We start from the raw sequence: 14,363 nt of genomic DNA on the forward strand, positions 1-14,363 counted from the left end.
AAATAAATAAATAAAATTTCAGCATAGACTTTATAGTTTGAATTTTGAGCTTTGACTAAGATCATATGAATAAATAATGAATGCATGAATCTCTCCGAAACCAAAATATGCAAGACTATCTGAAAAAGCATAGTTTATTTTTTGATAACTGGGGAAGAGGGATGTGGGGAGAGTCCACTATGGGTTATCCCATGCCCTCCGTAGAAAATACAATAATTTTCTGAGGACTTCTATATAATAATAAACCTCTTGGTCACATAATTAAAACAATGAATACTATTGCAGCAATTGCTTAGACCAGCTGCTTCTCTCTCTCTCTCTCTCTCTCTCTCTCTCTCTCTGCTAGGAAGCCATGGAACCCTCCATCAACAAACTAAATAAACGTAAGATGGGGCTGCTGCAGAGCAATGAGTTATATCAGGTACGGTGATTGGGCAAGCATGATCTTCTCTCTTCATTCATTCTTTCCTAACTTTTATGCTGTTTGAAAACTCTTCAACTTTCCTTTGTGTAATTTTTAACTTATTAAGTTTTATGGCAGTATATACTGGACACTAGCGTGTACCCGCGAGAGCCAGAGCCTCTCAAGGAGCTGAGGAATGCTACTGCAAGCCACCCAATGTACTAAAATTTCTTCTTTAGTTCATATTCAGCTTAGTTTAACAGTTTAATTTTCATCATCCACTCCTCCCCCCTTACCATTTTTTAAAGAAACAATTGTAAAACATAAAACACTTTAAGACACGTTATAATGTCATTTTCCTTAGAATGTTATTTTCCCTCACTAAATTTGTGAATTGAGTCAGTAAATATGTTTTCAGGATACAATGAAACCCAGAATATAAGTATCAGTTTGCATTATATACAAACGAAAAATTAATCACAAACACCTTCAGAAAAATCTGAACAAATTTTTGAAAGTTTGTTCCTACAGAAAACAAAACCTAAAATTGAAGAAGATATAATTTGTGAAAGCCTTATGAGAGAAAGAGAATGAGAGTATGATTGAATATTTCCGTAGAATTCTTGGAGTTAATTTTGTATTTAAATAGACAGAATTATGTATATTCCTAATAGTTACAAAGATAATTATTTGAATAAATAGTTACATCGGTTCAAATTTAAACTAATCATATTAAAATTTGACCATTAGATTATTTAAACGGTTCAGATCTCATAACTTGATCTTATGCAAAATAGAAGATTAATTTTAAGTCATCCAATTATGATCAACGGTTACAATCTCCTACGATGCAAGCGTGTGACTAAATGCGCCACTAGTGCCCTACAGCCCACGTGTGCGCACCATCCTTGGGTGCACTAGAGTCATATTGGCACTATCTCTTAACTATCTTTAAGAAAATACTTCACTTTATCGTTTATTAATGACTTTTCCTTTTTCACTCTTTCCAATGTGGAACAAACTCACATAACATTAAATGCTTCTCATAAATGTTTTAGAGAATACAATAATGGAAGACTTTGAAAACCACAAAATCGATTATTTTAGAAAATATTTCAATAATTTTGTCATACTTGTTGAAACACAAAAGAGAACACAATGATATGCTAGTCATGACTCTTGATGTTGTGCAGGGCCTTTATTGCTACTGCACCTGATGCAGGTCAGTTTATGGCATTGGTCTTGAAGCTAGTGAATGCAAAAAAGACGATCGAAATTGGAGTTTTCACTGGCTACTCTCTCCTCCTCACTGCCCTTTCAATCCCTGATGATGGCAAGGTTTGTGCATGATCTATCAATTGCAGATTTGTATGTTTGTCTCAAGAAAACTAGCTTCTTGAAGTTTGAACTGTAAAAATATTAATTGTTGCAGATTACGGCCATAGATGTGGACCGACAGGCATATGAGTTAGGATTGCCAATGATAAGAAATGCTGGCATGGAACAAAAAATCGACTTCATCGAGTCCCAAGCTCTGCCAATTCTTGACAAACTCTTGCAAGATGTTAGTTTTTTGACCACTTAGTTTAAGTTGGTGCAAGTTACTTCTCGCCCCCCCTCAAGGTCTAACGATAGTATGCTTACCCACTGAACATTTTGAAATTTAGGCATCCCTTCTCCCCAAGGGACTATAACGTATGTAAATATAATAAAAAAGCCTATATAAAATTAGCTCAGCAATCCTACTTAGACAAATTGGAACCAACTAAATTTAGTCTTAGGAATTAGCATCATGTTATGATGGTTGAATTAGTTTCATTTGAATATTTCCCTTAATCAATACATTCAAGTCAAGCCACTTGACGTAGAGAAAACAAAACTATTAAAGAGGAGAGAAAAAAGAAATGCAAGTTTCTCACCATTATATTAGTTTCAATTGTAGGAAAACAAATGTGAATTATTATTTATTTCAAGGGTATTTCATTGTCTTTTCAAGTAGTTTTTCTTGGGGCAAAAAAGTGGCTTTTCTTTGTCCTGTTTTTCTTTTGACTTAATTTCTCTTTTCTTTATTTGTGTTGATCGAACACGATAAGTGGGAAAGTCCATTTTCTCTTTGGGTCTCTTTGCTTTTCGCCTTTTGCAACCAAATAGGGTTAGGGAAATTTTTTTTTTTTGGAGGGAGTTATATGTCGTAGTTTTCAAGACATGACATAGACCAATTGTTAATAAAATTTGGTGGCTGCATGATAGGTTGGGGAAATTTGGTGACATGACATAGGGTTGGGGAAATCATTACCATATTTTCATCAAAACCTGAGATCAAGTGGGATGAGTGAAATTTGCTAGTAAGGTTATGTTCTTGATCACCTCATCATGAGCATCATACATCATTCAATATTTCCATTCTCTCCCCACCTAGAGGTCTGGTTTTCTTGCATGCAGGAAGAGAATAAAGGGAGTTTCGACTTTGCCTATGTCGATGCCGATCGGCCCAACTTCATAAACTACCATGAGAGGCTGATGAAACTGGTGAAGGTTGGAGGGGTAGTGATCTATGACAACACACTGTGGGGAGGAACAGTTGCTTTGGGTGATCCATCTTCAGTACCAGAGGGCAGGAGACCTGGCTGGCAGCATGTCATTGACTTAAACAAAGCCCTGGCAGCTGATCCTCGCATTGAAATATCCCAGGCTCCTCTTGGTGATGGTGTCACAATTTGCAGGCGCATCCACTGATCTTCTGCCTTGATATACACTTTGGCTACCTCCTTGATGTTAATTAAGCTTGCTTTCATGTTTTCTTCAAACCCTTGTCATTGTAAGAGTAGGGTATGATCCAAATTCTCTAGTGCCAATCTTCAAAGACTTCATCAATAAGCTACTCTCATCTTTAACAATGGATAGTAATAATAAAAGGGCTTGAATCCACTTCCATTGATGAGCTTTTTAAAATTCTTTTGTCTTAGTTACTGCCATTTTTTTTTCCTTAATGTTGTTGTATATTTTAAATAGAATAATTCGTTGCAAGTCTAGTCCAACTGTTGGAATATTGAAATCAACCTCAACAATCTCAATTTTTGACGAGGTGCTTTGAACCTAAACTCATGCTGATACAGAGACCAATCTAGGGGAGGTTCAATTTTTCATGAAGAGTTTTGAAATTATCTTAGTTGTTCATAAAAATGGAAATATTACTATATAAGATTGGCCTAATTGCAGCATCATGGCTCCAAAATACTCCTAACCATAGCATTGTATTTTTGATGAACGAATATATATAATATAGAAGATGGACTTTTGCACCCTTTGTCAATGGGAGTACAATCATGAAATCCCAAATATCCAAGACTATTGTGCTCTTTTCTTCTTCTTCTTTTATATTTTTTACACAACATGAGGCACTTGAAGAGGGAGGGGGACTTTCATATCATCATATACTAGCTAGTGCTGAATCCTAAAATTGTTTGGACTTTTTTTTTTCGTTTTTATTTTTTCTTATTTATTGAAGTAAGCATTGTATTTTAAGTGAATTAATGAGATCGACTTTTAATTATGCAGTTCAATTGGCCAAGCTGAATGATATGTGCCAAGATCATTAAAATTAATATTATTAATGAACCATAATATAGGGATTAGGCCAAAATTTGCAATTCATTGTATTAATCAACACGAATCAATTAGTAACAAGAAACACATGATGTAATTTAAAGTATGAATAGATTAAAAAAATATATATATATTACATGGTAAAAAGATTTATGAAACAATCTTACCTTCACAAAATTATTATTACATTATAAAACACATCGAAAAAGACACTGAACTCTTATGATGTTTTATGAAAAGCTTGGGCCTCCCCTGAAGTTTCAAAGATTTCTTAAACCTCTATCATTGTTAACATTGGAGGAGTCCAAAGGTGTGCTTGATACACATGAGTGAGCACCAATTTGACCCAAAAGCTTAAACTCATTGGGTCTTGGGCTATGTTATTTGTGGAATCAATTAAATCCTTTACTTAGGGAATTTGACATGAAAGATGTTGGTTCAACCAAGAAAATACTTGGGATGGAGATTCGTTGTGACAGGACTGTAGGGAGATTATGGTTATCTCAGGGTGGTTATGTTCAGAAGGTGTTGGAGAGGTTTAGCATGACTTATGCAAGACCAGTGTGTACACCTTTAGTGAATCATTTAAAGTTGTCTATTGCAGATTGCCCAAATTCGGATGAGGAAATCTGGGACATGTCAAAGGTCCCCTATGCTAGTGCTGTGGGGAGTATAATGTATGCCATGACACACAAATTTCATTAAGGAAATCAAAATGTACACAATACACTTCAATAATGATCATCCCCTCACTCAAAATATGCCCAGATGATATATATAGAAGTTTCTCGGGAGGTTTTCCCTCATTTGCCCAATCAATACCTTACCCTGAGATTGGGATGAATTTTAAACTAGCCCCATCAACGATATGCTCCAACAGACTTGTAAAGAACTTTCCCAGGAGCGTCATGGTGACCTCGGATCGTCGATCTGGTGAGAAATAGGGTCGGAAACGAAGAAAGAAGGGGAGGGGAACGTTTAGAGAGAGAAAGAGCGATTTCCTACGTCACAATTATGCCAAAAATCCGGGTTTCAGCAATTTATAGCCTTGGATTTGTCGACGAGTCCCTGAAGCAGTTTGTTGATGAACCTGAACCTCTCGTCGACAATTTTTAGATTGCCAAAACTCCCCTTTCGGTATCTTCTCGTCGACGAGACACTTCTTCGTCGACGAGACCCTCTTATATTCTCGTCGATGAATCTCTTGTATTCGTCGACGAGACCCTGATTAATTTCTTGGGTTATTACATATATTCCTGGTACCCATGGGTTCAGGTTGATCATAATTATGTCAGTTTAGTAGATTATGGGGATCATTACGTATGTTATTAAAAAAAAAATTTTATGGTAAAATAGGCAGGTCGTTACAATTATAGTCTAGAAAGACTCCAAATAATAAATTTTAATTTATTTAAATTTTTTAAAAAATCATTAATTGATCATTGAGCAAACAAAAATATAATAGTTTTAAAGAATTAGAAAAAAATCATAATATATAACTTCCAATAAATTTATTAATATATTCACTAAAGAAGTCATATATTGAGATTTTTGCAAAATAAAAACGCAATTGCATATATATGGATACATTAAGTTTTTTTTTTTTTTTAATATAATGGTTCACAAATGATAAAATTTAATATTTTTCATGATATTAATTAGGGCATTGTTTTCATATCATATCCCATATTTTTAGATATCCACTTGATATTATAATAGTATCTCATGTCTATATTAATATTTTTACATTTAAACAAAATATAAATTTTTATCATTAACTAACCCTAAACCCTAAAAACACCAAATCCAAAATATTTCATTCCTTTATATTTATAAACTAAATTATGACAACATTATTAACTTTTTTTTTTAAATCATAGTCAAACTTCATTAAAAATTTTGAAAAATAATATTTTTCATATTATTTATATGCAATCACATGTAACACATGTGACATATATATACTAGTATAACAAATATGCTGAAATAAAATTAGCTCAACAATTCAAGTTAGACATTGAAACCAACAAAAATTAGCCTTAGGAATTAGCATAATGTGATGAATTGGTGAAAATTGGGTGCTAGGTTAGTTTGAATGCCACTAATTAAGAAATTGAACTAATTTTGCTTGAATATTTCCCTCAATTATAACATACAAGTCAAGCCACTTGACATGGAGAAAAAAACTTTAGGAAAAAAGAGAAAAGAGAAAGTAAAAGTTTCACTTTATTGTATTTGGTTCAGTAATAGGAAAATAGAAGTCACCTACAATTTATTTTAAGGGTGCTTAATTGTCTTTTTAAGTCGTTTTTCTCCATTTCTGTTCAAATCTCTCCAATGGGCGAAAAGTGCCTTTTTTCATCATGATTTTTTTTCCCACTTAATATCTATTTTCTCTATTATGTGTCAATCGAACATGAGAATAGGGATTTTTTTTCCTTTTGGTCTCTTCACTTTTTGCGGCCAAATAGAGGGTTAGGGACATTTGTTTTTGTTTGGAAGGGATTTGATTTGAGATTTTTCCCCCTTTTGGATGAACAAAGGGGCAAAGTCAAAGAAAGGAAAAAAAATTAACAAAAAAAAGACGCAAGTGTAATACCTCTTTGATCAACCACCAGTAGAATGGAGCCCTTTGTGAGTTTTGAGAACTTACCCTCCCTTTTTCTTGGTTTGGTTTGCATATAGAATCGAAGTAGGAAATGAATAAAAAGGGAATGGAATCAAGACAAGAACAGAATCACTTTTATAATGTCATTATTACATTTGATTAGTGACATGCAGTGATAATAAGAATTGTAGTTTTGATTTCTTACCAACTTTGGTATTTTTCAAAAGTAACTTTAATAGAATGAAATACATCTTGCTTAATATAAGTTGTTGCAAATTTCTTCCCCCCCCCCCTCCCAAGGTTTGATAGAAATACGCATAGTCACCGAACATTTTGAAAATTACACAAACCTCCCCAAGTGACTATAAATGTATATAAATATAACAAGAATGTCCAAATAAAACAAGTTTAATAGTCCAAGTTAGACAAATTGAAAGCAACCAAAGTTAGCCTTAGGTAATAGGAATATATGATGAGTTGGTGGTGTGATTTTAGAAGCAAAGTTAGTTCAATGAAACTAATTATGATGGTTGAACCAATTTTATTTGAATATTTTCCAAAATTATTACATATGGGTCAAAGCATAAGAAAAAAAGAACTTCAGGACAAACTAGAAAACAGAAAAAAAACAAAACAAATTTCTCTCCATTGTATTTTGTTCAATGATATATAGGAAAACAAATGTCAATTATCATTTATTTAAGGGTGTTTTATTGTCTTTTTTAGGAGGTTTCTTCTACCCATTTCTCTCAAAATCTCTCTGATTTGAGGGTGAGAAAGTGGTTTTTTTTAAAAAATCTTTTGGACTTATTTTCTCTTTTATCTGTTATGTGTCAATTGAACATGAGAAGTGAGAAAAAACACATTTTTTTTTTTATTTTTATATTGATCTCTTCAGTTTTTGCATGTAGTGACCTAAATAATTTATAATATTTAAATAATAAAAAGGAAAGGAGGAAAGGAAATTAAAAAGGGGGCACAACAGGTCCTCGTCGAAGAAGGTGTGTTTTGTAGACGAGAAAAATACCGAGAGGGGGTTTATGATAATTTGAAATTCGTTGATGAGGAGTGAAGGTTCATCGACGAACTCCTTTAGGAACTCGTCGACGAGGTGACGTGTCTCATCGACGAATCCGGCCCTATAAATAGCCTAAAACTCAGATTTAAATGCAGAAAAATCAGAAAATCTTTACTTTCTCTCCTCCCTACGATTTCTCTCTCCTCTCTCTTAGATTTTGGCTCCTATGTTCGCCAGATTGATGATCTGAGGTCACCACGACGCTCCTGGGGAAGTTCTCTCCTAGTCTACTGGAGTGGATCATCGGTAGGTCGAGTTTGGAATTCATCCCAAATTCAGGGTAAGGCTTTTATTTGGTATTTGGCCTTCCCTATAGTTGTAGAAAATGTAGTACACATAGAAATACTGAACTTTAGTTCTGGGAAATGTCATTTTCAGGGTGTTGAATGAGGAACCCTGCGGGTGCAGGACTGTTTATTTTAGGGGCTTCTCAGGAATCAGGTAAGGGGATAAATTAAGCTAGATGTTTTATGAAAGTATAAGTATAATTTATAGCATTTGATTTCAGAGAAATGTATATATGTAAATATGTATTATGTTGGAAAATACTACTGAAATAGATGAGATATTATGAATACATAAAAAACCTATTTTGTGTGGCATAAGTAGAATTTATGATAAATACTGTTTTCTGGGAATATGATAATGATATGGATATGATTTGCTGGCGTACGGGCCGTGCTATGGATATGATTTGTCAGTGTACGGGTCATGTTATGGATATGATTTGTCGACGTAAGGGCCAAGCTATGGATATAATTTGCTGGCATACGGGCCGAGCTATGGATATGATTTGTTGGCATATGGGTCGAGCTGTGGATATGATTTGCCAGCGTACGGGCTGATTATTTTCATGATGTATATATACACAAAATGATGTGATGATAAACTTGACAATTGTTAGTATGAAATATCCATGTATCATAGTTTGACTATACACCATATGTTATCAAAACCTAGTTAGCTTGACCTAGGCTAGCACTTGAATGGTATCGCTGCTATGTGTTCATGTTCATCATGATATTGTTTTAATGCTGTTGTACGGAGTAGCGTGAGGACGGATAGTTGATGTGGTTTTAAGAAGTGTGGATGCCCTTGGTGTACGGACTAGGTCTGGCAGACCCATTGGACTTACAGACTATACTTTTGACTTGGTAGTGGTCGGCCAACCATTGTCAGGTCCCGCCTTTGGGCCACAACCTAATCATGTGGGGGTAATATATGACAACAGTCAGCTAAGCTACGAGGGTTGTTTTTGTATTATATTTATATGAGATGAATTATGCTATGAGAATCCTGTATGTTCTGTTATGCTATGACTATACATGTTTTTCCCAGAAATGATACATACAGTTTTTCTGGTTATGCTTATGTATATGATTATATGTATATCACAGCCACACACTAGTATTAATTTATTTTCCTTATTGAGAGGTGTCTCACCTAGAATTATATGAACTTTTCAGGAGCCCCTGATAGGAGAGTGGATAAAGCTCCGCTGAGATAGTACAGTTGATCTTCCTTCTCTGAAGGGTAAGTTTTGGTAAGGTCAGTTGGATTTTGTGGAAAATGACCCTAGGACTCTTTTTGGGTTATATATGCATAAATAAAATGGATGTAGAACTCTTGTATTGAGATTGATGGTTTTGTATTTATGGTATTATGATTTTGTGCTTTCTGCTACTTAGGCTTCCGTATTGTGTTTCCGATATATCCATGGTATCCACAGGTTCAGGTTGATCATGATTTGCTGGATTTATTATGCCGGTTTATATTATTTAAGGAAGGAAAAAAATATTTATGGGAATTAAGCAGGTTGTTACAGTTTGGTATCAGAGCCTAGGTTGCTACGTTCTGTAGACTTTAGAATGCAGCGGAAATGATACCAGAGTATAGGAAATGTTTTAAGGATTTGTTCTACAACTTAGAGACAGGACTTCCGTGGTGGTTTTGTGTTTTCCCTAGGGTGACGATTTCAGGAAAACCATAGTAAACTATTGTCGGGTTATGTTCCTAGAATATAGGACTAGAGTTAGAAATAAGTTGAGAGTGTTAAGATAAGAGGCTAATTTAAGGTGGAAAAATTATAAGCATAGGATTACTGAGCTGCATTGGTTGTTTTTTCAGAATGGATCCAGGAGGAGGTAGTGCTCATGCGAGCAACAGTGATGGGGTAGGGCCCTCAGGTGCAGGTGGGACTGACTCTGACGCAGTATTACATAGTGTGGCTTAGTAAGTTATGGCTGAGATCGCTAGGAGCTCTAGGGGGCAGGGTGGTCCATCTGCAGTCCATGGATGCTGTTGTAAGCAGCAGAGGACGACGCCGATAGCCATGACTTGGGAATGGTTTAAGGAATTGTTTTTCGATAAATATTTTCCAGTTATCGTCAGGGAGGCTAAAATGAAGGAGTTCCTGAGTCTGAAATAGGGCCAGCTATCAGTCCAGTAGTATGCGGCGCGTTTCATTGAGCTCTCTCGTTTCGCTCCATACATTGTCCCTGATGAGGTGAAGAAAGCGAGGCTATTTGAAAGAGGCTTGAGGCGGAATATATTCAAGCGGTTGGTGAGTGTCTGGATGCAGAGGAGCAGGGACAAAGGAAGAGACCTGCATCTTTGAGTTATCAGCAGGCTCCTAGACAAAATCAGTGGAGGAGAGGAAACCATGGTAGAGGACGGAGGTAGGAGACTGGAGGATGCAAGGTTCAGGCAGTACAAGGTCCTCCTGTCTATCAGACTTATGGGAAGAGACACTAGGGAGAGTGTCGAGCAGGTGGAGTGGTCTACTATCGGTGCGGTAAACTGGGACATACAGTGAGAGACTGGCCTACACCACCAGATGCAGCTCCTATTCCCAGACCGTACCGGGGAGGTTACCAGGTGCCACATGAGGGCCAGTAGAGGAATACGACTCCAGCTAAAGTGTTCGCTCTGAGGCTGGGTGATGCTGAGACGGTGGGTGACGTGGTGACAGGTATGGTTAGTATGCTTTCTTTTAAAGTTATTGCATTATTTGATTCAGGAGCCACACACTCGTTTGTATCTTTGGAGTACACTTGACTTTATGGGGCAGAAACATAGTTGTTGAATACTCAACTGTTGGTATCTACACCAACTGGGTCAATAGTAAGGTGTAGTAGGGTGCTCCGGGGTTGTTTAGTTGATATTCAAGGGGAAATTCTTTCTGCTGATCTGATAGTGCTAGATATTCATGGATTTGATGTGATATTTGGTATGGATTGGCTAGCAGCTAATTTTTCCAGCATAGATTGCCATGCACGGGAAGTGATATTCAGACCTCCAGGAAGAGCAGAATCATGATTTGTAGGGTCATGAGTGAAATCCCCGCCTCAACTAGTTTCAGCTATTCAGGCGAGAAGACTATTGCTGAGCGGTTGTCAGGGGTTTGTGGCTTTTTTGAAGGAGATATCAGAGAATGAATTGAAACTTGCTAGCACGCCTATAATAAAGGAGTTTACAAATGTTTTTCTAGACGAGTAGATTTTCCTATTGATCTACTTCTAGGTACAGCGTCAATTTCTAAAGTACCTTACCGAATGGCACTAGCGGAGTTGGCAAAGTTGAAGAATCAACTGCAAGATTTGCTGTATAAGGGCTTTATACGACCTAGTGTATCTCCATGGGGAGCTCCAGTTCTATTTGTGAAGAAGAAAGACGAGTTTATGAGGATGTGCATAGATTACAGGGAGATTAATAAAGTGAAAATCAAGAATAAATATCCTCTACCCCATATAGATGATTTGTTTGAGCAACTCCAGGGTACACGGGTGTAGTCGAAGATTGATCTTAGATTCGGCTATCATCAAGTGAAAGTGAAAGCAGAAGACGTCTCGAAGACGACCTTCAGGACTAGGTATGGGTATATACGAGTTTCTTGTTATGCCATTTGGTTTGACGAATGCTCCTACGGTATTTATGGACTTGATGAACATAATATTTCACCAATACCTAAACCAGTTCGTTGTTATTTTTATTGATGATGTACTGGTCTATTCGTGGAGTTATGAGGAGCATGAGACACACTTGAGGAAGGTTTTACAGACACTCAGGGAGAAGAAGTTGTATGCCAAGTTTAGTAAATGTGACTTTTGGCTCGAGAAAGTTGTGTTTTTGGCGCATGTTATCTCAGGAGACAAAATTTATGTGGATCACAGTAAGATTGATGTGGTAGTGAATTGGGCTAGACCGATGAACGTCAAAGAGATCAGGAGTTTCTTGGGACTAGCTGGGTATTACTGTCGTTTTGTTGAAGGATTTTCAGCTTTATTAGGGACTCTGACACGATTGACTAGAAAGAACACCAGATTTGAATGGGACGATAGCTTTGAGCAGAGTTTTTAGGAATTGAAGTAGATGCTAGTCACAACACCAGTACTGATCATCCCGTTAGGGCATGAGGGTTATACTATCTACAGTGATGCATCCTTGAAGGGACTTGGCTGTATATTGATGCAGTATGGTAGGGTGGTGGTGTATGCGTCCAGATGGTTGAAAGAATATGAGAAGAACTACCCTACCCATGATCTCGAATTGGCTACAGTGGTACATGCATTGAAGATTTGGAGGCATTACCTATGTGGCGAGCGGTGTGAGATTTTCTTCGACCACAAGAGTTTAAAGTACTTTTTCACTCAGAAGGAATTTGAATATAAGATAGAGAAGGTGGTTGGAGCTTATTAAAGATTTTGATTGTACCATCAGTTATCACCCAGGAAAAGCAAATGTGGTAGCTGATGTGTTGAGTAGGAAGTCGGCGAGACCAGTGTTAGCAGCTGCGGAGATCCAGTATCCGATCATAATGGATTTGGAGAGACTCGACATAGAGTTGGTAGAAAGTGATCCTCTAGCATGTCTCGCTAGTTTAGTAGTGCAACCTACTTTGTGGGAGAGAATTAAAACTGCTCAGACGAAAGATCCAGAATTAGTAGAGGTGATAGATGGAGTGCATACTGGTCAGGGAGAGGAATTTTGCATTTCAGATGACGGGGCTTTACGAATTCGTTCTAGATTGTGTGTTCTTGCTGATGCTGGCATCAGGAAAACTATTTTGGAGGAGGCTCACAGATCTTTGTATACAATTCATTCTGACAGTACGAAAATGTACAGGGATCTGCAAGAGTTCTATTGGTGGAGTGGTATGAAGAAGGAAATTGTTGAGTATGTAGTGCAGTGTCTAATGTGCCAGTAGGTAAAAGCTGAGCACCAGAGGCTAGCAGGTCAGTTGCAGCCACTATTTATCTTAGAGTGGAAGTGGGATCATATATCTATGAATTTTGTCTCAGGGCTATCGTTGACATCGTAGGTCCATAATGCAATTTGGGTGATAGTAGATTGGTTGACTAAGACTGCCCATTTCCTTCCTATCAAGATAAGCTATTCCCTCAGCCGTTTGGTGGAGATTTACATTCCACAGATAGTCCGTTCTCACGGAGTTCCTGTGTCCATAGTTTCATATTGAGACCCACGTTTCACTTCACGTTTTTGGAGAAGTTTGCAAGAGGCTTTAGGGTCTTAGTTATCATTTAGCATGACATTCCATCCTTAGTTAGATGTGCATACTGAGTGGACGATACAAAAAACTAGAAGATATGCTTCGAGCATGCGTACTAGATTTTGGGGGTAGCTGGACTCAGTTCATGCCGCTGGTAGAATTCGTGTATAATAACAGTTTTCAGGCCATCATTGGTATGGCATCATTTGAGGCTTTATACAGTAAGAGATTCCGATCTCCTTTTTATTCGGACGAGATGGGTAAGCGGCGAGTTGTGGGGCCAGAGCTTGTGCAGCAGGCGTACGATAAGGTTTGGCTCATCAAAGATAAAATCAGTACAGCTCAAAGCTGACAAAAGAGTTACGCAGATACCACCATAGAGAATTGGACTTTGATGTTGGTAATCATGTATTTTTGAAAATAACTCCGTTAAAAGGGGTTATGCGATTTGGGAAGAATGGTAAACTTAGCCTTAGGTTTATCGGTCCATTTGAGATTCTAGAGAAAGTGGGACCGGTTGCCTACAGACTAACTTTGCCACTTGTGTTGTCCAGGATCCACGAGGTATTCCACATTTCAATGTTTGGGAAATACTTCCTAGAACCTTCTCATATTATCAACTATGGTGAATTAGAGTTCAGTGATTCACTAGTGTATGAGGAGGTGCCAGTACAGATTCTAGATAGGAAAGTGTAAGAGTTACGTAACAAGAACATTTCTCTGGTAAAAGTTTTGTGGAGAAATCATATAGTGGAAGAGGCTTCTTAGGAGATTGAAGAGCAGATGAAACAGAAGTACCCAAAATTATTCTAAGAAGTTTAATCGGGTAAAATGTAAGTAATTGAGTAGTATTTCTTTTGCAGGTATATGTAATAATTTAATTAGTGTGTAGCTTTTTAGTTTTGGGGGAATTTTCTTTTGCGTATGTAATCTCTCAAGACTTGAAATGTAACCACGGTATTCCTATGCCATAAGTAAGGGTAAGTAATAAAATAAATAGATCGTTTGTTTTAAGGGATGATGAGTTACATGGACGGTAAATTTCGAGGACGAAATTTTATAAGGAGAGAAGAATGTAGTGACCTAGAGAATTTATAATATTTAAATAATAAAAAGGAAGGGAGAAAAGGAAATTAAAAAGGGGGCACAACCGGTCCTC

At 36.9% G+C, this 14,363-nt stretch overlaps 1 protein-coding gene across 1 annotated transcript; it reads left to right on the plus strand.

The window, feature by feature from the left end:
* Window positions 1–352: 352 nt before the first annotated feature.
* Window positions 353–3,139, plus strand: LOC131158044 (probable caffeoyl-CoA O-methyltransferase At4g26220). The gene is made up of 5 exons (XM_058112598.1): window positions 353–421; window positions 542–621; window positions 1,597–1,741; window positions 1,836–1,967; window positions 2,846–3,139. Exons 1-5 carry the CDS (start codon window positions 353–355, stop codon window positions 3,137–3,139), a joined length of 720 nt encoding a protein of 239 aa, XP_057968581.1.
* Window positions 3,140–14,363: the final 11,224 nt, after the last annotated feature.

This window comes from Malania oleifera, chromosome 6, assembly GCF_029873635.1.
Source record: "Malania oleifera isolate guangnan ecotype guangnan chromosome 6, ASM2987363v1, whole genome shotgun sequence".
NCBI lineage: Eukaryota > Viridiplantae > Streptophyta > Magnoliopsida > Santalales > Ximeniaceae > Malania > Malania oleifera.

Bases quoted from the DNA above. Each gene is read 5' to 3' on its own strand.
- LOC131158044 (XM_058112598.1), top strand. From the start codon at position 353: ATGGAACCCTCCATCAACAAACTAAATAAACGTAAGATGGGGCTGCTG. The intron at 422-541 runs GTACGGTGATTG...GTTTTATGGCAG, and splicing joins AGAGCAATGAGTTATATCAG to TATATACTGGACACTAGCGT. The intron at 622-1,596 runs GTACTAAAATTT...GATGTTGTGCAG, and splicing joins GCTACTGCAAGCCACCCAAT to GGCCTTTATTGCTACTGCAC.